At 42.6% G+C, this 25982-nt stretch overlaps 1 protein-coding gene across 1 annotated transcript; it reads left to right on the top strand.

The window, feature by feature from the left end:
* Positions 1-794: 794 nt before the first annotated feature.
* Positions 795-25610, top strand: UBASH3A (ubiquitin associated and SH3 domain containing A). The gene is made up of 14 exons (XM_066314118.1): positions 795-1032; positions 4746-4799; positions 6289-6475; positions 8494-8692; positions 9376-9545; positions 11025-11233; positions 12045-12162; positions 14253-14352; positions 15858-15980; positions 17304-17396; positions 18392-18536; positions 20487-20593; positions 21095-21201; positions 21888-25610. The coding sequence occupies exons 1-14, from the start codon at positions 926-928 to the stop codon at positions 22023-22025; spliced, it is 1857 nt and encodes a 618-aa protein (XP_066170215.1). The 5' UTR covers positions 795-925; the 3' UTR covers positions 22026-25610.
* The last annotated feature ends 372 nt before the right edge of the window (positions 25611-25982 follow it).

Below are 25982 nucleotides of genomic sequence, written 5' to 3'. Positions count from 1 at the left end.
GCTGAAGAACCAGCTCAAGCCGGCCAGGTGTCCCCAGGGGAGCTTCAGCCAAAGTGTGGAAACATGAGGGCTCATTTCAGATGACCAGCAGCTCAGGTGATCCTTTCAGTCCACGGGGTGAGGTGTCCTGTCCTGCAGAGGGAACACTGATACCTGCAATAAGGACAGAAAAAACTTTCTCCAACCAATTCACCCACTCTGGCCATGCTGGAAAGGCTGGGGACCAGCCAGGGCAGCTCTGCAAAGCCTCCCACTGGCAAGGAAAAGTTCTTCTCCCTGCTTCCACCCTGAGCTGCTCCAAGCTCAGCCTCAGGGTATGAAGTCTAGATGGGACATTGGGTTTGATCTCCCACAGTTTGGTTGCTCATTGCCTTTGGCTGAGAAAATCAAAGCAGGAGCCACACATGATATGGGCAGGAGGACTTGAAAACTGAACCCAAAAGGAAAGTTTTGGCCTCCAGACTAACTCCCTACACACTGCAGGACAGTCCCACTTGTTCCCCCTGGTGCAGTTGCAGCTCAGGTGGATTTCTTGGCTTCCAGGAGACAGTTTAAGGTGAAAAGCCTAAAGATTCTACCTCAGGCCCTTCAGCAAGACCACTCTGGCTGTGGTGGTTTCCTTAAGGCTCCTCATCATGTTCTGCCAGGGTGGATAGGAAGAGCTTTTGCTCTTTCAGCCACCCTACGACAAAAAATTCAGAGGCGCAGATTCTATGAAAACAGGATGTCAGCTTTTGTCAGAAGAAGATCACAAGGGATGTGAGGTTTGGTTTGGGTTGTTTTTTGTTTTTTGTTTTTTTTTATTTTATCTGCCTCTTTCCCTCCCTCTGTTTCATTTTTTGACTCCCTCACTCCTTCAGAGCCTCCTCCCACCCCCTGTTTTCTGTCAGTGCTGAGCACACAGGGAGGGCAGGACACGGAGGAGATGGCAGAGGCACAGCTGTATGCAAAGGTGTCCAACAAGCACCGGGCCAGGAGCACCTCTGCCCTCCTGGAGCCTCTCCTGGCCAAAGGATTCCCAGCTCATATCGCGTGAGTACTGTGCTCAGCTGCCTTTGCACTGAGATTTATTTCAGATATTTAAGATATGAGGTGTTTGCCATAAAATCCCCATAAAGGTAGTCTCGTTTTTTGGGGCATTTTTTTTCTTTGATCAAGAGATTGTGTTGCTCCCGGGGGTGACATTCCCATGCAGGGATCAGACTTGTCTTGCTCTGAATTTCATACAGAGCAGTGTGTATTGCTCACATGGTGTTGGAAAAAGCCTTTTTCTGACCCAGAGATGGGGCTCCTGAGAGGTGTTTTAAAGACTTTAATTCCATTTTCAGTCTCATCTGAAATGTGAGACAGTACAGATGTTACAATTCACACCATCACAATCAGAAGCCAAACTATTTCTTAATTACAATGCATTTTAAGTGTTTTTTGGCCTATCAGCTTTTGCCACAATGGTGCTAATGCTTCTAAGCCAGTCATCTATTAAAATACCCCACGAGGGTTTGGTACAATACATTTTTCATCGTTCTATTTCTCCAAAACATCTAGTCTATTTGCAAGGCCATCATTTGAAACTTGCTTTTAGTTCCATTTCTCTCTCAGCAATGTCTGTCCTATTCCATGGCATTTCTAAGTCAGCATATCTTATCTCTGAGTTTGCATACAGATGCACAAGACCATGTGAGCCTTCTGTCAGGCTTTGAGAATTCTCTACAAATCTGTTTCCTAGAACATAGCAAAACCAACCTACTCAATATCCAATATTTTAAAATACTGTGTAAATCTAAAGACACACACCCTTCCTCATCCTGACTTTTGAGAGGCTTCTCAATGAGTTGAGAATTTGACCATAGTTTGTTCTTGGGATACATCTTCTTTCATTTTTTTTTCTGCTTATTGCTCTTATTATAAAGGAATTAAACATAGATGTTATTTCTAGACAAAGCTTTTTACAGGCCTGGAGAAAATCTCCTGCTGGATGGTGTCACTGGAAACTTTTTTATTCTTTAAGAGGCTCCCTAAGTCTGTCAATTTTTCTTCCTGTCTTGAATCAGGATCTTGTTCCAAAAATCATGTCCTGCCTAGAAAATATCACAGTAAACAATTAGGCATTATTCTTGGCCACTCCAATGGATCAGAGAGTAACTGGTGGCAGGTAAACAAGTTAATGCAAAAGAAAAGTGCCAGCCACTCCTCCCCCAGACATCTCTCCTCTTGGACAGGCAAGTCTTGGAGAAGGTTTTCCAATTTCTGGATGGCAAGTAGGGACATTTAGGTTCAAACTGTTAAAAATATAAATCTCATTATTTAAATATCAAAAATTCTCTCATTAAAAATATTTTAAAAAATAAGAGCAATATGTCACTACCTTTTGACTGAAAATTAAGCCAGTGGAGGAGGTTCCATTTCTAAGTGCTATGTAAGTGCTGAGATGATTTTGTGCTTCCCAGTTCAAAATCAAGAAGCAGCAGCAGGAATACTGCGCAAATTGATGTAAGATAACAAAATATCAAAAAGCAATTTTAAAAAACTTTATTTCCTATTATAGACCCTAAGACTTTCAAAATTTAGATTGTGTTTTTAAAAAAAACTCTTTAGCTGTCTCTATTGTCCCTTAAACAAACCATGAATGAAAGTACTGAAAAGTTTCTTTTGACATATCCTGGCCTGAGAAATACGAGGTGGGGTGGAAGTATTACAAATTCTTCCATTACATAGAACCAACAGGCCAAAGCAGCATTTCCCCAATGAACAAAATTCAAATATTTGAGGGTCAAGTCTAGCCTAAGATCAAAAGATTTCCACAAGAAACTGTGCCAGCAGTTTCTGTTTTAGGGAAGAGCCCACTTATTCTCGCTGTAGATTTATTTTTAATCTACTTTCATTATAGATTCTCAATGTTTTATCCTTCTCTCTATCTGAGAGAAATTGGTACATGCAGAGCTTATTGCATTATTTTTAAATTTCCACTTCTCATCTTGGAAGTGTAGGATTAGTCACAACCTAATTGCACCCCTAGTGCTAAGGGGTCCATAAACCTCGCTGGAAATCATCCTACAGCCAGCATATGTGATGAGACAAAAGGTGGGGACAGGTATGGAGAGGAGCACAAGAGAGCAACGAGATGGGACTGAGCAGGATGGCAGTTCCTGGCCTCAGATCTCACTCTTATTGCATTTAATTTTGAAGGCCCCATGGTAAAGAAGAGGTGAAGCCAAGCTTCAGAGCTGTTTGTGCAGAGCTTGTCCCAGGTGGGAGGAGCAGCACGGCATGAGGTGCTAAAACACTCACTTGGAGGTGAAATTAAAGACTTGGGGGTGCACTTAAAGGCTTTTATTCCATTTTATTCCATTCCAAGTGAAAACTGAAAAATAATACAATAAGTTCTGCGTGTACCGATTTCTCTCAGATAGAGAGAAGGATGAACCCTGGCATGGTTGCCGCTGACACTTCCACAAGGCACAGCAGGAAAGGCTGCGTGGGGAGAGGGACAGAAACGTGGCTGTTTGTGCTTGGTGTGGTGGAGAAGGAGGGCTCAGCACAGGCACAGAAAGGAAATGTGCAGTTTTCAGTCCCAGAGGGCTTTAGACCTCATGGTCGTGCATTGACTTGGCCACAGGAGTTGATTTACTTTGTAGAGAGAGGAAGAAGGTAAATTTTGAGTGGAAAGTCTCACGTTTGTCCTTATCTCTGCTGAGCCCCAGTAAAGAGCCAGCAATGGTTGCATATAAACATTATTAACAAGCCCAAATGTAGTTTTTACTCTGAAGAGAAGACAGAAGGCTGGGAGGGAACATAAGGATGAGCCTGAGTCCTGCAGCTCAATGCACACACGGCTGATGCGTGGTCAGGCATCATGGGGATGGTTGAAGAACAAAACTGGGAGGAGACAACACAACTCAATGCCCTCAGGAGCCAGTGGCTAGAAAGGGTCAAAAGACAAGGAAAGACATCAGCAGATGCCAAGAAATTCAGTAGCTTTTTTCCAGTGTCCTCTGTCTCTTCTTCCCCTTCGTGTTCCTTCTGAGAAGTTTGTAGGCGCATTTCAGGGGCGGAAATGGGGCTCATCAGTGCAGCTGCTGCTTGAACACTGGAATCCTTCACCTATCACCCAGTATTTAGGCACAAAGATTTGCTTGTGTGAAACACATAGCTGGCTTTCTGAAAGTTCTAGTCAGAAAAGAAAATGTGAATCAAATCCCACCCCAGAGAACTGAAGTCGTGTTAACAGAGAGAAACTAGAGATTTTGTCCCTCATCTTGGACTGAGCTGATGCCTTAGATCTGGCTCTCTGCTGGCTGTGGGGGATCCTCAACCCAGATTTCAAGCCCAAATATAAGCATGTTTTGCTTAGTTTTAATGGATGGGCTTGGCCTTGGTGCTGTGAATCAGACGCTTTTTTGCTATGAACCAAGAAAACCCTGTTCTTACAGTGCTTGGAGAGATGGTTTATCTAACCCAAAGGAAATTCATGCAGTCACTATGGCTGCTAAAGAAACACCTCCAGAACACAAAGGAAGGCATCTTATGGGGAGGACAGATTACCAGTCTTCAAGGAATTAAGGACTTGTAGGGAGAAAAAAGCTATCTGGAAGGCTTCAAGAACAATAACATCCGCTAGGAAAAACCTTGCTAAATGTCCTGCCTGTGCTGGAAAATAGATTTGATTACCATAGTCACTTAATGCCTTTACTTTATAAAAGTTTTCTTTCTGGTATTCCGAGGAACTAATTTTGTGCCTTTTCTAGGCAAAAAGCCTTGGTTGCAACTGGACAAAAGACAATAGAAGATGCAGTAAAATGGTAAGTACCTGTGATTTCTAAGGTGTGCCTTCACATTAAACCTGCCTAAAAATCCTTGTTAATGTGCTCATCCTGTCACTGAATTTGAAGTTAGCTGCTATTAAAAAAAAAAAAAAAAATACTGAATTTGAGATTTACCCTTTTTTTTTTTTTTTTTCATTTATTTCACTCAGAAAGGGAAATATTTGTATTTGTACTTATTTTGGGACACGAGGTTACTTGCAGGAGGTCCAGGCAAATTTTAAAAACACAGTTACTTTTACTTTCACTGATGAGTCAATTCATGGGACCAGCTGGTCTGGTCAGAAAATCCTCCTCAGCTTTAAGTCTCCTGAGAGAAAGGAACAAGGAAACAGGGAAAAATTTTGTAAACCTATGACTGCACCTACTAATACGTGCAGAAACAACAGCTGAAGGGGAATATGATGGCCCACCACCAAGTAAGCTGAAAAGGTGATGGTCAGAGGGTTATCATTACAATTAAAAACACTTCTCAGTTTTGAACACCACAAAGTTTTTCCTTTCTACCAAGACTCTCACAGAGTATTTATATGTCATTCATGTACTGACAACTGATTTTTTTTGTTGTTGTTTCAATTCACCTTCACACTAAATACAATCTTTCCTTGCACTTTCTTTTTTTGTTGTTTTTTTTTTTTTTTCCCCTTGGTTCAGTTGGAGTTTTTTCTTTTTTTTTTTTTTTCTTCTATCTTCATTTCTTTTGTGAAAAGCCAGAGGAGGCATTTGAGAATGGCATGTTCTTTCCAAACAATTTTTTTTCAGGGATGCTGCCACACCTCTCAACAACCATTCCCAACCCAACCACTGCAAAGACAAATATGCAGCATGTGAAAGACATGGTGAACGATATCATCACATGGCACATGAGCTTCTGACCTTTCCTTGTGCATTTCTGACTTGTCTTGCTTTTCCTAGGGCTGAATAAAAAAAGCTCTTTCTGAGTGTTTTTTTAATCTTCAGCTAGTTTTAATTTTGTCGTTCTCCAGCAAGTTCCACCCATTGCCTTTTTCTTCCTCCAGTTCTTTGTTTCCAGTTATGGAAAATGGGGGGAAACAAAATAGAAAAACAAAGTAAAAAAACAAAACCAAAAAAACCCACAACAAAATCAAAACCAAACAAAAAAAAACCTGATCAAAAAAATCCCAAACAAACGAACAAAAAAAATCCCCCCACACAAAAACCCCCCAAAAAACCCCAACACACCCTAAAAAGGTTTTTTTTCTCTCTCATTTTCAGATACTGATAGAAGTGAAAGCACATAATAAAATGTAAAGTACTCAAAACACAAGCAGAAAAATAATTTCTCCATCATTTAGTGCTTCAGAGAGAAAAAAGAAGATTTTTATTTCAGCTTTTCATTCTTAAGAAAATAATAAAATTGCATTTTTTTGCAATTTTGGTGCATTTTTTTCTGATCTCCTCTTCACAGGAAACACACTCACTCTCGGTGTTCTGCTCTTGATTCCAGGTTGCATTCCCACTGCAATGACCCCTCTTTGGATGACCCAATCCCACAGGAATATGCCCTTTACCTGTGCCCCACGGGCCGCCTGCACAGCCGCCTGCAGGACTTCTGGAAGGAGAGCAAACGCCAGTGTGGGAAGAACAGAGCCCACGAGGTTTTCCCACACATCACCCTCTGCGACTTCTTCACGGTGAGGCCAGGGGAGTGCAAGGGCTGGATTTCAGCTGGGTGATATTTGGTGACACTGGGCCCCCTGCTGTTGTCTGGCACCAGAACTTGTTGGTGATCAAACGACATGACCCAGGTCCAGGCATGTTGCTTAATGGCTGAGTGATGCTTAAAGTCTGAGTGATGCTTAAAGTCTGTGCCTTGGTTTGGAAAGACAGGTGTCTGCCAAGGGAAAGCTGCAGCTTCCCTTGGGATGGAGAATGCAAACCCCCCTCCCTCCAAATTATTATAATTTTGTAATTAAGGGCCTTCAGGCAAAGATATGGGAATAGGAATAACAGTTCTTTACTAGAAATATTAAATATATAAATGTAGTAGTACAAAAAAACCAAAAACAAACAATCAAACAAAAAAAAACCAACTGACAGAGTCAGAATACAGCCTGACGCCCTGTTGGTCAGGGTGTTGGGAGCAGTCCAAATAAGTCCTCCTGGATTGACAGATGTGGTTCTGTTGGAGCAGAGATGATTCCGTAGAAGGGTCCAGTGGTGAGATGGGTCCAGTTTTCCTCTGGGAATCCATTGCAAAAAGGCTGTCCTGCTGTTCTGAATCTCAGATTTCATCCAGGTAGGAATGCTGGACTCCTCCCCCTGGGTGGAGCATCTCCCAGTGGGATGATGTAATTGTATCAGCCCTGCAGTGAGCCTCGATGGCCCATTAACAGCAGATACCCCTGAGGAAGGATGGGTCCTGGAAGAGACAAAGAACACTGCCCCACCTGGTTTAACAGCTGGCCCAGTAACACCTCCCCACCAGGTTTTAGCAGATGCTAACAGAATGCACACCCCTGGTTCCAAGCTGCACTGCAATCCTGCATTGCAACCCAAGACAGTCTCAACCAGCAATGCTTAATGCCTGAGTGAAGTTTAATGTCTGAGTGACAGTCAATGTTTGAGTGGGATGTTTCAAGGTAGCTGATCCATCTAGAGCAGCCCTGTGCAGTCCAGCTGCTGTCAGGTTTCCACGTGTCCATTGCTGCATGGGTTTAGGGTAAACCTTCCCAGCCAGGGCAGCAGTGGTGCCCTCAGCCAGCTGTGCAGCAGGGACAGTGTTATCACAGCATACAGACAGCTTTGGTACAAGCTCTGGGAATCTCAGGAAAAGCACTGCTTTTCCTAGAGAGCCCCATCAACAGGTCACTGCTACAGTGGCATGTCCTGGAGTTTACTCTTTTTATTTAAGCTGAAGATTTAGTGAAATCTTTTGTGAAGTCCAGCACTGCACTGGTGTGGAAAAACTCTGGAGCCTCCTGGAATCCAGTTTTAGGACATTAATGGCGCAACACATGAACATCAGCTGTATCTGAGATGTGCTGAAACACACCTGGACTAGAGCAGATGGACAAAAATTACTTTGTTCATCATAATTCTGTGTTAAACCATGCTTCCTTTCCCCTAAGGGTGGGTCACTACAGCCAAGCCAAAAAGCAGAGACAGTGAAAACAAGAGTACTTTGTTGCAAAATACTGAATGGTGACCATTAAACACAATTATACAGAACAAAAATCATTAATTAAAAATGAATGCCATGATCTTGGGAGGCATCAAGTTTAAAGGCCTGCCTGGAAAAGATAATGGTATTGCAACTCTCACCTTGCACATCTCAGTAAAGGACTGTAGGATAACAATAACACAAATTCCTACTCGGAATTGAAGACGGAAATCATGATCCCTGTCTAATTTCAGACTGATTACTGCACACCTGACAGATGGTAAAATATTTTGGCTTTTCCCTACCCAGGCTAGATACACCTTGGACTGATATTCTGTAACATCTCCTGTTATAGAACCAGGGTACTGTGCTGATCCAACTGCCAAATACTGCTGGGTTTAATGCCAGGAATTTCAGGCATAATCCTAGGTGTTTTGTGTTTCTCAGGAAGTTTTCTGGCACAGTTTTGTGGCAGTGCTGTATGACAGAGACTACAACACTGGCTGTGAGCTGGTGAGTAAAGCCTGCTCCTCCTCTGTTTTCTTTCAGTGTGAAGACCAGAAAGTGGAATTACTATATGATGTCCTAAAGCGAGTTGGTGACAGCTTTTCCCAGAGCTTTCCACCATCCATTTCCTTAACACTACATGCATCTCCCAGCTACCTTGGCTTCTTCATTGATGACAGCCAGGCAAATGTCCTCAAAAGGTTTGCTGCAGCATTCTCATCAGAGGCTTCAGCCCTGGCAGGTAGGACCAACAGCAGAGGGAAAATTGGTGGGTTGTAGCACAAATGTACAACCACAGTACTGAAAACATTCCCTGTGTCCTCAGGGGGGCTTAGATGATGTTTTCCTGACAGCAAACAGGATTTTCTCCTAGAGATTTGCAAGCAGAGTAGCCAGAGGAGCATGTTTTAGTCTTTGAAGACACAGCACTTCTGCCTAGAAGCTAAAATGATGGGTGGGTGATTGGTGGGTGATTAAGCAGGATATCCAAGATGGGCAGGGACAAAACACTTCCCAGATCTCCACCCTCACGGTGCTGGGGCCCAGCCTGGGTTCATCCCTAGGAACAGGGCCTAATACCTTTTCCAAGGGAAACTGCATCACCAGTGAAGACAGAAGGGGCACAGCTCCACCACTGATTTGTCTGGGAGAAAAGAGTTCAACACATCTCAGGCTGAAGTGAAAATCAAACCATGATCATTTCTTTTCTTCACAGAAAAAGCCAGGAAGAAAATCCAGTCCACATTTGTGAATGATTTTGGCGTGATTAAAACCATGACACCCTTCAAAACCATTATTCAGTAGATCTACTCTACCACTAGTTACTATGATATTTCCTGCATCATGCAAATTGTGCAGGATAAAACAAGAGGAGCTTTACACGACCTTTGTTTCTATCTTGTGATGTGATTGTTTCATCCCTAGACTGCCACGTGAAGCCTTCCTTGAAGCAGTTCCACCTCACCTTGGCTCACAGGTTTTATCCTCACCATCAGAAGACTTTGGAAGAATTGGCCAAATGCATTAACCCAGGGGAGCCCTGCCAGTGGGTGGCTGCTCTCTATTCACGGGACATGCGTTTTGTGTATTACCAGGTACTGGAATCAGATTGATTTCATTTCCTGACCCTTTAATTTTCTTTGCTACAGTCATCTTGCCTTTTCCATACTTAAGAAAATTTCTGCCTGCTCAGTACAGTGTTTCAAAGAGCATGCTTGTTTCCAGTGCCATTTTGGGCTGAAAAACTGGGCTCCGGAATCAGTAGATAATATCCATATTTTGGTAGGTTGCTTGACCTGCATCTCTCAAAATCTAATTCCAACCCCAAATAACCTTACCATGACATGAGAAAATAAGAGACAGGAAATCATGATCCTTTACTATTTTCTAGGATTTGTCAGTTTACAGTTTTGCAGCAGCCAAACTTCCCATCAGCAAAATTAGTTTTCTTGATTGTTCCAGCCATGATGAAAACTGCAGCAGTGAGCAGGGGTCAGTTCTTGCTGATGATTTTCTGCTTAACAGAGTCTTAGTTGATACTAGTAAACTTTTTTCCAGTTCTCATTTCCAAATTTAAATTATGGATTGTTCAACAGCTTTCTGTCAGATCAGTAAATCACTTAGTCACAAGTCCCTTACTGGATTTTAGTCACACTCAGGAGAGCTGCAAGCAATCACAAAAATAGGTCAGATCTATGTTTGCTTTCAAATAAATCTGTAACAACTGCAGAGGGGGAGAAAGTATTTTTTGTGAAAACCAAGTGCCTGTTTTTACGCATACTGTAAGTGTGGTAGTGTCCTCCTTTTCCTCTGCCAAAGTGCCACTAAGGAGCAGATTGTAGAGTGGAAAACAGAACTACTTCTGTGTCCAGGAGACATGAACAACTGTGGCATTTTATCTTTTTTTTCTTGTTAGAGATGGGATTAATTGCACAAGAGACGGATTTCATGTTTGGACTCAGGTGTTTATTAATTCTTATCTCTGTTACAGTCTCACAAGTTGTGAGTTCTGGCTAACAAAGTGAAAAGTGGCTCCATCTCTATCTCTACAAGTCTTTTAAGCACAAACTGTCCAATTATGAAATGACACCTCAATTATTTTTACTTTTAACCCAATAACCAAACACTCGTGGCCTGCAATGCAGATTTTTCTTCCCAATTACAAAATACCACCCAGACCCATGAAGAAGAAGGTGAAAAGGAAGAGCTTAACCTATGTCCTAAATCCTCCATCTTGTTACTTATATATATATATATATATATATATATATAATTTTATATATAATATATATAAAATATATATATATATATAAAATTATGTTCTAAAACCTTAAACTCTAAGCTTTCCACCATGTGATGTTACACACTTCTATTCAAACTATGCACCCATTATCCCAGTGCTGTCACTCAATTTTGGGAGCCTTTTCCATGGCCTCAGGTCAATGCAGTGTTTTCTTGGGGGTCAGTGCCTGTCAGCACAGAAAGCCTGAAATTCTCAGCGCCCCAACAAACAGCCACCCCCTGAGCAGCCGCAGCACGGGGACCATCCTGACCCTGCTGTGTGTCCCCCCCAGAGGCTGAGGGCTCTTTTCCAGTACAAGCCCCAGAACATTGACGAGCTGCTGATCAATGCTGGGGATCTGATCTACGTGGACCCGGCGCAGCAGCGCGACGTGAGCGAGGGCTGGGTGATCGGCACCTCGCACCGCACCGGCTGCCGCGGCTTCCTCCCCGAGAACTACACCGAGAGGGCCCACGAGGCTGACACCTGGGTCAAGCACAGGTACCTTGGCCTTCCATGGCTGTTTCTTGTCCCGCTAAGAAGCTCCTCCTTGCTTCAGAGGGAATTTGGGGGTCTGGGTGTGTTGCTGGGGTGTCTACTGAGAGAAGAGACATGCCTGCAGACACCCAGGGTTCATAAGTTCAGCTGCTGGAGGGATGACCCCTGTTTGCTCTTGAAGAACCTGAACGCCCTGATGAATTTTGAAAGAGCACATTCTGCCAAGGCAGGCTCAGCCTTCAGCCTGGCTCTCTGCTCTCTTCTCTTTTTTTTTATTTTATTTCAAGGGCATGTAAAGTTAGCTTGAAATGAAACCACACCAAGGTTGCTCCACCACCTTGGCACCACCCTTTATCTTGTTGATGTGCCCTGCATCAGAAGGCACCTGTCTGGCTTCCTGCACTTCATTCTGCAGCTGACATTCTGCAGCGCAGCTGATGCTACTTGTAGATTAGAGCTGATTTTTCTAAGCTGGGAAGTTTTGGTGCACTTGTTGATGTCTCAGAGAAAGGGAGGAGGCCACCAGGTAGTATTTCCTGCTTGAAGGTCCCATTTTAGCAGGGTTACACCAAATATACACCATCAGTTCCTAATATTTTAACCTCATTTTTACGGGGGTGTATTCTAAATGAACAGCAAAGTGATGAGGTGGATTGCAAGTGTGGAAAAAGTATTGAATAGAACATGAATCCTGACTTGCTGATCCTGCAAACATCATGACTCAAAAGTCTCTTCTATTTGTTTGTGTGTGTGTCTCTCTGTTTGTGTGTGTGTCTCTCTGTTTGTGTGCGTGTTGCTTTTGCTTTTTCTACAGGGAATATGTTTTTGACACAGCTTCAAGATCCTTCCCCAAGGAACCCAATGTAAAGCTGAATGGGGAAGCCCATAATCTCAGTATGTCAAGGAGTGTCACCAATGTTCTTTCTCTTCAGGTAATTGTTTTTTCCATTTATTATCTTTGCCACATGCTTTAACAGATATGTTATTAATTAATGGCATTTAGTAAATTTAGTAGTATTTTTCCTTTCCCTCCCTCATATTTTCATGTTTTGTTGTACATTTACACGCACCATTTTATTTTTTATGTTGTACATTTATATATACATACACACTCATACTGTATTGTATAATACAGGGGGTTTTGTAATGTATATGCTGTATATCACACTTGTCTATCATAAATCTCTCCCTATTCCTGTGATAATAGCACAACACATGAGTTCTCTGCTCAGGTTTCTCTGAGCACAGCCTCAGTGGGTATGGAGACAAGTCTGACACAACCTCCCCTGACTTCTACATGGCTCCAGGCAGAGTAACTAAAGCAGAATTAGGCTCACTAAATCAAAATTAGGCTCACTGTTCATGGCTGCTCTTATGTCTAGATTCAATGGATGTCATCCTAGAGGTTTCTATGTCCCCAGATCACATTTAAAAGTTCAGTTTTCTTTATTTTTAGATATGTAGCTAGTGCAGGTAACCACACAGAACAGGTAGATGGGGTGGTTAACAGCACTGGTAGGATCACATTTTTTGCTCAAAATCAACAGGTATCAATTTTTCCTGTGTCCACTGGTCTTCTAGTAGGAAGAACAAAACAAATAAGGACTCTGATTCTTTTTTTCCTACAGCACATTTGCACCTGAATTGCCTTTTTGGCTCTGTCAGAGATGCCAAAATTCATTTTCAGTACAGATGTGCATCAGCAACCCCCTTACCTTGCTTGCCCACAGCCTCTGCTCCTGCTGTGCTGGGCAGGAATAACCCTGGGCTGGTTTGTGCTGATATCAGGGAACTGAAGGCACCTTGAGGGAACTTCTATCCTGGGGCCTCCAGGGCACCATGACTGTAAGAACTTTCTGAACAAGTCACACGTCCTTCCTCTGTCTCTTGGCCTCTCTTATCCACATCAGATCTGTGGCAGAGCCAAGGCTTGGCCTGAGAAATGTGTTTTGCAGATGGGGACATCTCCAGTCTGGAGTTTCCCTGGCCTCTGGGTTCCTAGCATGCAGAAAAAGAAAAACCACAAAACCTTGGGTTTATACTATGATCTTGTAGAAGTTGATGGGTGTTTCATGGCAGAAGTGCAAGTATTTAACACAGATAATGGATATCAGCCTGAAACCACTTCTTAAGAGTCCCTTTCTCTGTTTCTGAAGATGCAGAGAACTTAACTCAGTGCTGCAGCAGTAATGCTGCTTTAAAGTTTTAAAACCTTTGACCTGTTTCTCCTTACCTTCTTCTCGTTTGTATATAATGTGCATTGTATACTAACCCCAAACAACTTCAGACTTATTTGTAATTCCATGCAATCTAAGTAAAAAAATGGCCTTGCAGCCAAGATCTGGGTTCACTGTTGATTTGGCCATACAGTTATGAAAATGTAGAAGTAGTATTTTCATAAGGAAAAAAAAGGAGAAGCTTGATGTTAGTCCTGGTGTAGAAAAGGGCAGATCTTAGCTAATTTTCTGGGTTTTGTTTACATCAGCCATATGATATAAATTAAACTTATGATTCCTTCCCACACTGAGGTTAAAAGATCTGTTACCAGTACTGGCTTCCACTAGAGCAAACACAGAATTAGGAACCTGCAACCCATGAGGGTCAGGGATGTGACCTTTGACAGGACAAGAGGAAGTGGCCTTAAGCCACACCAGGGCAGGTTCAGGCTGGGTATTAGGAAGAGTTTTTCCACTGAAAGGATGGTCAACCATTGAACAGACTTCCCAGGGCGGTGTCAAGTCACCAAACCTAGAAGTGTACAAGAAACAACTGGATGTGGCACTCAGTGCTATGGTTGAGTTGACAACGTGCTGATCAGCCAAAGGTTGGACTCAATAATCCCAAAGGTCTTTTCCAACCTTAATGATTTTATGATTCATTTGCCTTTAGTGGAGAACCAGTCAGGGTTATCACTGTCCTAAGGACAGGCATCTATTATAGTGTCTCTTCTCCAGGAATCCAGACTTTTCCTGCAGGTTATAGATAACATCCTTGTGAAAACCCCTGTTCCCATCTGTCTCAGAGCGCAGCCCTGCGGAGAGCGGTGCTGGTGATGCGACATGGGGAAAGAGTGGATCAGGTCTTTGGCAAATCTTGGCTTCAGCAATGCCTGACTGCAGATGGTGAGTAAGGTAACGGGAGGATCTTCAAAAACCAGGACCAAACCAAACTAACCCCAGTAATGGGTAGAAGAGTTTCAGTCTTTGTGTAAATGTCAACACTGGCACAAAGGAGTGATGACAGTGCAAGTCAGGCGCAGGTCTGCTTCTGATACCTTGGGAGGGCTGACCTGGAACAGAGACTGGACAGAACTAGAGAATAAAGCAGACATTTATTGAAAGGCCTTTAGGATACACCTTGGGCAGGACAAGAGCCTGGCCAAGGCTACACCCAAGGTGGAGCCAAAATGGTGACAAAATGGCTGACTGGTCACAAAGTCTTACATTTTTATAAGTTTTGGTCCATTTGCATATTGGGGTTTAATTGCCCAATTACAGCTTCAGATTATGAACTCCCATCCTTCTTGTTTCCTCTCTTCAGTCCACCACTGTTTGTGCTTTTGGGCCTGAAAGTAGTACTCATTGTCCTTGGTCTTCAGCAGGAAAAGGATTTGTTTTGTCTCCCTACTCTGTGAAGAGAGCTCACTAGCACTTAAAATGAGGCTCAGACCTACACACTTGGGCAGCATAGAACCTGAAAAACACGAAAGCTAAAACTTAAGGCATCACTTCCACCTGCACATAACCAGGTCACAACGTCCTAAAGTCCTTCATGTCTATGCTCACTAAATTCTGCAGATAAACAAAGCTCTTGTGCTGCTGATGGAAGTGTGTCTCACTGGTACATGAACAAATCACAGGAGCACACTCATCACCTCTCATTTCATGAGGTGTGGTTGTCAGACCCCTCCACCTTTCTGTGCCTGAGTCAGAACCATGGGCTGTTGATCAGTCACACTGTGTCACCAGTCCAACCTGAGCAATCGGTGGTGAAAATGAAATGTCAGCACTGACCTAAATTGAAATCTGAATTTCCTCTCTCTCTCTCTCAAAGAAAAAAAAAATACATAGAAAGATGTGTTTTCAGGTGAAGAAAACTGACCCAAAACAGGCAAACCTGTGTCAGGAGGAAGGAGGGGAACAGGAAGTTGGGAGTTCACAAGTGAGAGCTTTATGCTGAAAGTCTGCCTTGCTATGCTGGAGATACCCCATGTTTAGTGTATGGAATTCACACCAGATAAAGAGAGTGGTACCTTATAGCTTCATACTCAATGCATTGGCTTCATTTTCATTCAGTGGAAATGGGGGAGTTTTAGTCATGTTGGCAATTGTAAAAGAATGTAGATAGGGAGTCAATTTCTGTTTCTCTTGAGTCCCACAAAGCCAAATTCTCCTGATGTCCTGTTCTTTCTCTCCCCCTTCCCATTTGCTCCTCCTGAGCTTGAAGAAGAGGGGCTATTCTGCTAGGACAGATGATTTCCCAAGCCAGTGCTGTGACCTTAAAACGTGACCCCTTTGAGGTAATAACACTGGCTGTTTTTCATCACTGAGACACTGACTCCGTAAAACAAACATGACACAGCTGCTGCCTCCCTTGTTCCACAGCAAAATGTCCTGCCTTGTTTCAGGGAAATACTACAGAGCAGATCTGAACTTCCCCTCCTCCCTGCCGAGGCAGAAAGACAGCATGAAGCTGTTTGAATGTGATCCTCCTTTATCTTGCTGTGGTATTTTCCAGTCGAGGCTTATAGGTAAGCTGGATATTATCCTCCTGCAAATGTAAGGGTTTGGGAAGCAGGCTGTCATCATCTGCCAAAGCTCATGCTGGCTTTGCAGCAGAAAAAATTTCCTACCAGCACTTGCTGTGGCCATAATTCTCTGTGGGCAACCACTGCAAGATCTTCTTAAATAATAAAATAGAGAACACAGCTGGTCACTTGTCTTTGAGACGCCCTCTGCCAGTTCCTGGCAGAGAAAGCCAAAAGGAAGAAGCCAGAACTTCTGTGCCCTGCTGCTTGTCTCAAGGGATGAATGTCATATGCAGCTGTCCCTGAGTGGGCAGTGAGGAGTGAAGGGCCAGAGGAAGCTGCTCCACGGTCAGCAGAGTGTGGTCATCTCCCTGCAGGAGGATGGGTGGTGTGGGTTAGGCTGACTCAATTCACTCACCAGCGTGGGAATTCCAGGCACAGAAAATTCTTAAAATTTTGTGCATGCAGGTCCAAACACAGTAAATGAATACAAGGTTCAACTTGAGACCTTGGAAAAGGCTTCTAAATTTTAAGATCATAAGTAAGAATGCAGGTTTGCAGTTTAGATAGAAACATATTAAGCTCGGTAGTGGAAACTTTTAAGGTTAAAAGTGTAAATACAGAACTAGTTACAAAAACAGTAAAAAGTTTTGAGGTATAGCAAGTAGTTTGTGTGTCATTATATGATTGGTTAAGAAAGTCCACACCGTGGCAAGATGTGTGATACAAATTGATTTGGGATAGATGTGAAAGTGGAAATGCTTTTTGTAGCAGTAGTTCATTGGCTTATTAACCTTTAAAAGACCTTTTAAGCTGTGATCTTGTGACCACTGACCACGGACACCTGGCCTCTAACTTATGTGGTGAAGATGTTCTCACTCCTTCATGAGACTGAGGCAATAAATAATGCTTTAAACCTCTCTTGGTGGTCCTGTCTCCCTTGTGCAAGCCTGACACACACCAGCTGAAGTTGTTTGTGCTCCTTGAGCAAGATACATGGCTGTGACAGTGCTGGTCTGCTGCAAATGCTTGTCTCTGATGGTTCAGATGTATGGAGACAGCCAAATGCCTGACTGCTTGTTTGAGGGTTTGGGGTGGCTCTTCTGTAATTATCTTTCCAACACTCATTTTAGAATTGATGTTTCCACCAGAATGAGCCTTCTAATGAGCTCAATCAGCAAGACAGTGGGGGGGAAAAATGAACAGAAAGGGACTGTCAGTATATCCCATGTTGATGAAATTGCAAAGCTCTGAGCTGGTGGGGTTTTTTTCAGAAAGTGTTTTGTAGTCGTTTCTCATCTGTCACACTTTGCTGTTGCCATCCAGGGGAAGCTCTGCTGGACCAGGAGGTGACAGTCAGCTACGTGTACTCATCCCCTGCCCTGCGCTGCGTGCAGACAGCTCAGCACGTACTGCAGGGTAAGGCAGCAAAACCTGCCAGGTGCTTCTGCCACGCTGGAAACGTCTTCACCAAACTCGTGTGAAGCCTCTGACATGAGCAATTAGGAAGACGTACGACTCTGTGGTTGTTTGTGGTTTTCTTTAGGCAGGGAAGGCGAGGTGGTTTTGACTAGCTGGTAATGCAGGCAGCAACAAACCTGATGTTGTGTGTACAGTCTGTGGGATGTGAGCACATAAACACTAGTCCCTGATGGTTAAAATGGAACCTAATGTTATATGAAACAGGGGTGTTTCATATCTGTTCGAATTCAGCATTAGCCGTTCATCAAATCACCACTGCTGTCTCTTCCAGAAAATATTTTGACCCAAATATTTCCAGAGCTCTGAAGAATCTGAATGTGAATCAGGGAAGGCTGCTCCCACTCTTTCTTTTGCAAGCCAAACCCGTGTGTTTTAATCCTTCATACTGCAGAACATTTTTCTGTTCCTTTCCTCTCCCTCTCTTCTTTTTTCATCTCCTGTTCCTTTCAGCAGGTTCACAGTTCATTACCGTGTTTACTTCAGAATGCATTCACTGCCAGTAGATAACCTCTCTTGAGAATACTCCAAAAAATAATGTTTCTTTTGACAGATGAATTCCATTTCTAATACTGGATGATTTTCACAACTTACTGCCCCACTGAGGACACAGAAAAATGCTATATAAAAATAGTAAAAATATTTTCTGTCTGAAATTTATTCAGATTGCAACATTACTGAGGCTTTTTCTTCTAGAAAAGCACCACAGGATAGCTTCAAAAATTATGATTATGACAATAATGATGATAATAATTTGCAGTCTCTTAACATTAGTCAGACAAGAATATAACAGTGGCTTCATTTAACCTATTGTTTGACAATAAGTAATTAATTTTCATTAGTGAAAGTACAGCAGCAAACAAGGCAGAATGTATGGTCTGAATGTAGCACTTTGAGTGTACCTTTCTCCTAAGATCTATTTCTTGTTCTTGCAGGGCTTAAATTAAATCAAAAAGTCAGAATCAGGGTGGAGCCAGGACTGTTTGAATGGACCAAGTGGGAAGCAAGCAGAGCAATCCCAAACTTCATGACTGTGGCAGAACTACTGGAGGCATCTTACAACATAGATACAAGCTACAGGTAATTGCTCTGTGTCTGGCTGATAAAGCTGTGGGGTTTTTCCCTGAGATATCTTGTCCTTTTATGTGTCATAAATCATTACAAACACTGCAAAGAGGGGATGATTATGATCAAATTCAGATCAAAATAGGATATAAAAATAAGATACGCTGTGACCAGCACACGGGTGCAAATATCTTGTGTGTGGGACCAGCCCTCCTCTGGTGTTGCCTTGACGTTATGGGCATTCATGTCAGGTGCCAGGAGCTTTACTTTTACCTTTGGTTCATGTGAAAAACACTTCAGAAATGTGAAGAATAACCTAATTTTCAGTGACAAAGAAACGTGACGTTATAGAAGGTCAGTCAGCCCTTGGCTCAAGGTCTGCAGGGCAGCAGCAAGAGGTTTTGGGGATAGGCAAGATAAGAGCATTTCACTTGAGTTGATGCTTGTGGCATCTTTCTGAGTTGCTCAGAGATTAATACTGTGCTCAGCAAGGACTTTTTGGAGCCCTCATAACTTGGTGGGATGAGGGTCGATGCCTTTTCTGAGCACTTGCAAACCACAGCCCGGCAGGAAATGATAAACCTCCAATTCAATCTAGCTCCTCATCTTGTTCACAAACTGCTCAGTGTTTGCAGTGCACAGCCAGATCCAGGAAATTACTCAGCTGTCTCTGGGATTTCCCCCATATTCAAGAAAGGGGGAAAGGAAACATCTCAGGTCTTCATACATTCCTCACAGCCAAGGATGGATGTTTATTTGAGACTGCATAAAGTCTCCAAAATCCTTCTTTTCTTGGAGCACAGGTCTTTCTGCTGTGTTTTTCACTAACAGGCCCTATTCTGTAGGGTTTTTTTGGGACAAAATCACTTGTCTTAAAAGAAACTGTGCAAATGCACAGCAGTGGGAGATTCAGAGGGGAATCTCTAGGGCAATGTTCACTACAGTGTTTGGGCCCCTCACAGCTCACTCAAGTCAGGCAAAAACAGGGTCTATGAACTATGAACTTGCATATAGAAAGCAAGTTTCTTCCCATCACATGCGGGGTTAAAAAAATCTTTGATTTTCCAGGTGCAATGAATGAATGTTTGAGATCACTTAAAGAATCAGCAGCAAAGAGCATCAGTAAAAACCAGATATAATACTAAGCATCAGCAGAACAAAATTCACTGGCAAGGTTCACTCTACTACATTGGACAGCAGGGTCTGGTTTTACCATATTTAACCTCTGCAAATGTTGTCCATCACACAACCCCACCAGGCCTCTGAGGCTGCCTTGATTCACAGCAGTGTGAAGGTCTGGCTCTTAGGGTTTTTTTGGGGTGCCTGAAAAGCCCTGGTATAGAAAATAAAGAAGAATCCCTGGTCCCAGCATAAGAACTTAGATAATTTGGAGTGAAGCATTGTGACTGTGGTCCCTGGAAACACTTTTTTTTTTTTTTTTAACTCTAGCAGTGGAAGTCTTTACTAACCATTTGACCAGCAATACAGATAAGCCTCGTTCATTGTAGATTTTTATTGACTTGGTTTATTGAGGAGATTAATGCTGAGGTACCAAATCTTGCAAGCATCCACATCATTAGTGTCTCTCCTTTGTTTGAAGTCAGCCAGGATTGGAAGACCCAGGCAGCTCTACAGCTCATGTCTGGGCAGTGGTTCTTGCTGGCAGAATTGCTCAAAGCTTTTCTTAGGCATAAATTCCACTTTAAATAATCTCCACTGTAAACTACAAGTTTTATTGAAGACTGGTTTTCCCTGCAATTTATGCTTTATGAGCTATGAGATTTAGCCATGAGATTTAATGGAAATTACTCAGGGAGAAGCTAATGCTTCAGAAAAGCAGAGGTAACTTGGTGTCAGCCAAGTCAGTAGATAAACCTTTTATCTCAGTGCCTTTTTTTGGTGTAGTCATTCAGTGGTGTTCCAGCATTCATCCAGATTAACATACATTTGTGTTTTTATTGTCAGGGCCCACTTCCCACTCTCCTCTCTGGTGCCATCAGAAAGTTATGAAGACTATGTCAGCAGAAGCTCTGCAGTTATAAAACAGATCACCAGTGCCTGCCCCAGCAAAGGTAAAGGTTTCAGGCCTTTGTATATTCTGTCAGATGCTTGCAGGAACAGGAACTGGCAGAGATTTGCCAACAGAAGCACATTTAATGTGAGCTGTTGGCACTGCACAGAGCCAAGGTAGACTCAGTGCTCGTCCTGGGCTGCACTGAAGTAACATACAAGCAATTTGTGGGATAGAAATGAAAAAAGGAAAATAAAACTGAGACACTGAAGTACAAAATTGAAAAAGTATATGTTTTTCTTGGTCTTTCTACATCAGGATGTAGGCTCAGCAAAAGGTAATACACTTTCCCGGAAAGCTTTTTTCTTTTTCCCTTGCAAATGCCTTCTCTCAATAGCTGGCATGCTCAGCACAGCAGATATTTTCTGGTGCTCTGCCACATTATCTAAAAGGTCTGCAAAGATGAACAGCCCCAAAGCCACCTCATCCCCATGTGCTGATGAGGAATGTGGCAGTGCTGCAGCTCCCTTACCACCCCTCTTTGCTTTTCCTGGTGTGCCAGGTGTCATCCTCATCGTGGGCCATGGCTCCTCCTTGCCATCTCTCACCCGGGCACTGGCAGGGCTCCCCAGCAGAGACAGTGGAGACTTTGCCCAGATGGTGAGGAAGGTAAGAGGATTTCATTCCATCAGGAAGCTTTTGGGTTGTTTCATTATGTTTTTAATAAGGAGACTGTGCAGCAAGACTTGTGTAGCACCAATGACATCAGCTCTCTCATTCCAAAGGGAATCTCACACAGTTTTAGGAAAGCACTGGAGGTAAAGAGAAGAATTTTGTTCTGGGGGATTTGTATGTGACTGGCAGCTAAGTCTTTGGAGAAGATTTTCATCTGGAAAATCAATGCCATGTAACACCTACAGATGAGGCACATCTGGAAACCTCTCCACTTGGAGCTAGTCTCCTTCCTTTCAAAGTGGACAAAAAAAGTTTTGGGGTCAGCTAATTATAGCCTTCCAGTACCTGAAGGGAGCCTACAAGAAAGATGGAGAGAAACTGAGTTAAAGATGGAGACAGCCTGGAGTTATAAGACGAGGGGCAATGGCTTCAAACTGAGAGGGAGTAGGTTTAGACTGGATACTAGGAAGAAATTCTTTACTGTGGGAGAGGGTGAGGCAGGGAAAAGGTTGCCCAGGTATGAATGTGAAGTAGTGACACAAGTTCAGCTTTCACCCCTCAGGCTTCCAGCCTGGTTTTAGTTCATTTCAGGAGAGACAGAATGTCAGGGCCTGCTCTTTTCTGTAGCAAAGCCTCCCTTCATGTCAAAGCAATGACCCTGCTGGTAATTTCCTTCCCAGATCCCTTCCCTGGGAATGTGTTTCTGCGAAGAACAGAAAGAGGAGAACAAATGGCAGATGGTCAACCCACCAGTGAAGACATTAACTCATGGAGCAAACGCAGCATTTGACTGGAGGAATACTATCCTGGAAGAGTAAATGGTCACCTCTGCCTTTGCAGTTGTCAAAAAGGAGCCAAAGGCAGGGTTATGGCTCATCACAGTCCAGTGACTCATCCAGAAGACACACAGAGGGTGGGAAATGCCCTCCCTGAACTGTCAAAGCACAGAAAAACACTTCTGAGTTTGATGCCTGGATTTTGTTTTTATTTTGGTGACTGAGAAGAATGAACTTATGAAGCAGCAGTCAAGTGAGAAATAACATTTCTGGTGGCTAAGAGGAAAGTACTTTTTAACCTTTGCTGAGCATCCAAATGTTTAATAAATAGGGATATAACTACCTGATTATAAATTCCACTCCAAGAGGCACTGAGGTAAACAATGTCGTGTTGTTAAGACTGAACTATGTCCAGCAAGAATTCCATTTTTTTCCCTTCTTCAGTCACTTGGATATTTTCAGACAACAGAAAAACTGGGACTGAAAAAAGCCAACTCCTACCCAAAGAGGGGACCATCTCTAGCTAAAGCCACTGTATTTCCTGTTCACTCCATCGGTTCTGTGAGAGCAAATACCACACTGACTCTTTATTTACCTCTTCTACAAAGGGAGTCCATTTTCTCTCACACCAGCTCCTCATTCAGTAATTCTCAAGCAAAGCATATTGCAAAAGGGTCTAAATTATCCCTTTTTGAAGGGAAATGAACTGATTGCTTTACTGTTTCTGGGACAAAGAAAGATGCCCCGTGTTACTGTACTGGTGACAAAACTGTGACATGAGCAACTTTAGCTCTGAACCCTTCCCAATGTGGCACTTGCAGCACAACAGCTTTGCTTTGTGCTGGTTTGTGCTGAATTTATTAATGGCCACCCACCTTCCCAGTGGGTCACCTGAAAGGTTTCTGCAGCTCTTCTCTAGGTGATGTGTTTAACTAAGGGAATGTAGCCTGAAATTTTGTGCACAAACAGGAACGTGTCTTTCCACTGCCTGTTTTTCTCCTGCTTTTCCCTTCTGGTAATCAGATAACTGCCTCCAGCAAAGTACAATGTTTCTTTCAATGAAAGGAAAAAATGGAAATGTTTCTCTCAGAGCATGACTAAAAATGTTTTCATTTTCACTCCTTACTACCTGCTCCTATGTGACATCTCCCTGCCTGCCATTAGCCATTGGGGCATGCAGAGGAGCCCATCCAACATTCCACCTTGGGGGCTCAGAAGTGTCTGACAGGCACCTTTATCTGTGGGTGTAGAGATTTTGTTATCTCAGCTGTGCAGCTGCAATGATTCATTCTGACTTTCCAGCTCTGGTGCAGTCGCTTGAGCTCTCAGTTTTCTGACAGTGCTGCAATTTTACAGTGGAAGTCAAATGTCCCAGGGCCAAGACAGAAGCTCTTGAATGAGCAAGGGCACAGGATTTGAGCTCAGGAGATGGGTGGCAACAGCTGCAGTGCCAGAAAAAGATAAAAAACACCAAATGTCACCACAACCTTTTCTTAATCAGGGGAAGCAGGATGCCACTGAAGTGCTGAGAAGACTGTGGCTTGGCTACTTCTCCACATCTCAGCCCAGCACACACTTGCTCTCAGCCAAGAGAGGCAGGTATGATGAGAGATGATTTTGCTCAGCTCTGAAGATGATGGCCAGGTTCCTCTGTGGTCAGCAGGGAGGACAGTGACTCACAGGTCTGGCTGAGAAAGGGCTGCATGATAAAAGAAAATCAACAAAGCCACTTAAAAAACTGGTTATTTTTAATGTATTAGTTACATTAAATTTCATTACAAATTTTCTTCTACCTTTCTAGAGATAACATGGGAGTTTTTTTCCATAATGCTTTTATACATTAATCCTAGATTGGGCTGCAAACACCAGTTTGGTTTAAGAATCTGTGTCTTCCTTTAAAATACCAAAATAAAATACCAAGTCAGATCTCTCCCTTCACCCAATGGCATTAGATGTATTGTCAGGGTGGGTCTGTTGTGAAAAATAACCTGTAAGAACAGAATCATGTCCTTTCTTTAACACCTTTCTTTTGCTGTTGCCACTGTGTATAACATAACTACGAAATATTTCTTTCTGCTTTTCAGTCCTTCTGGTCTGGAGAAATAATGTTGCTGAAAGCCAGTTTATGGCATTCTAATCCTGTTATTTTCCATCCAGCTCCTATCCTTAATGAGTGTGTGCAGCTCCCTAGAGGCAGGTGACAGGAGGGGAGAAGGACATGGCTGGAGGAAGTGTTTGTCTGTCTGTCTCTTACAGAGGATGGATTTTACTGCTCCACCCAATCTTGGCATCTAATCAGATGCCCACAGTGCATGGACAACACTACTGACATGCTCAATATACTTAACAGGCAGATTCCTAAAACACTCAAACCAAAATCCCACCGTGCTGTGCTTTTCTTCTCAATACATATGCACACCATTGAATTTTAGTTCAGTGAAAGCAATGAATTAAACTTCAGAGCATGGTGAAAAGAGGGTTTGGGAACTTTAGTTTTCTTTTATGGTGGTTTCTAATCCAGACACCGCAGTGGGAAGTAGGTGAGGACAAATGCTTAGTCACAAAATATTTTATTAAAGTTACAAAGACTTCTCCATGTCTGCTGTTTGAGTCAATTGGACAGAAAGAACATGAATAGAAGGAACAGGCAGCACAGTCAGGAACCCATTGCAACTATCTCAGTCTTAATAATGGGAGGGCAAGGAGAAGTGCTTCTTTCTATTCCAAGGACGCTGCTTTTGGCTTTCCTGGAACCCCATGAGCACAGATTCAAATCTCAACACTTTTTAAGATCAGAGCTGAAATTATGTCTTTAACATACAAAGTTTCTTGGCTGTGCAATCTGATGGTTTGGGGAGAGAGAGAATTCCTAATGTGGTGTGTTCACAGCATGAAACTAATCACAGGTGAAATGAAGAAAATGTCCTTGGAATCTTCCAAGTTATTTTTGTGGTAAGCAAAAGAAATAAGAGATTCTTTCTTGGTTCTTGGTGTATATTTGGGATTTTTGTTGGTTTGGTTTTTGGTTGGGTTTGTTTGTTTTGTTTTTTAATGCAACTTCTAAAATTAGTTGTTGCTTTATTCCACTGTAGTTTTATTTAACTGTATCCATTTCATTATAAAGTTATATACTTCAAGAGATGCTTTTAGTACTGTCCTGACAACCTGAATGTTTTCTTTGTAGCTTAAAATGTGAGAACATAAATTCTTTTGATGAAGACTGGCAGTGAAGCTAATCTATGGTGACCCCTTGTGGGAAAACAACCTCAGATTTATATGGCTAAGTAAGGTCTGGTGTGGTTGAGGGATGAAGAGGAAGACCAGCAATTTTTTTAAGAATAATGCTTCTTCCACACCCTTTGAAAGGATATTAACATCAAAAATTATAGTGTTTGGGACTGCTTTTAGGCAGAGGAGCTTGGAAAAACACTTGAGACAAATTCTTCTGAAAAGTGAGATAAAATATGCTATAAAAGTTCTGATCCTGATTTTTCTAAAGCTTTTTCCTAGTGCCAGCATTAATACTGGTGCAAGGAATATGCATAGTTCTGCTGACTCAGAGAAGTATATATTTCTATTCTTTGCACAATTTTAAGTCACAGGTGAGGAATAAAACAACTGAGCGGATTTTTTTACTTGTCCAACAAAAACACTGGGGGTCTCCAAAAGGAGCAAGTCCTGTTGTCAGAAGCAACCTGTAACACATTAGAGATTTCCAGATGTTTTCAGCTTTCCTTGATTGTATTCCAGGCTGGATGCTTCTTATTTAATTTTTTTTTTGAGAGAGATACCACTGGAGGTCACTCATGTACTAACATACAGTGCTGCAGGGGAACAAAATAATTTAAACTATCCAACAATGAACTCAGCTTGACTTGAAGATGACATAAAATGGAAGCGAGTTTGGAATTATGTTGTGCAGATATTCCTCAAATTTACAATAGACTATAAGAAAAGTAGCAAGTAAAGTAATTATCTTAATTTTCTTATAAAAATACT

Source organism: Sylvia atricapilla, chromosome 2 (genome assembly GCF_009819655.1).
Source record: "Sylvia atricapilla isolate bSylAtr1 chromosome 2, bSylAtr1.pri, whole genome shotgun sequence".
Taxonomy (NCBI): Eukaryota; Metazoa; Chordata; class Aves; order Passeriformes; family Sylviidae; genus Sylvia; species Sylvia atricapilla.
This window is presented reverse-complemented; position numbering and strand designations above follow the sequence as displayed.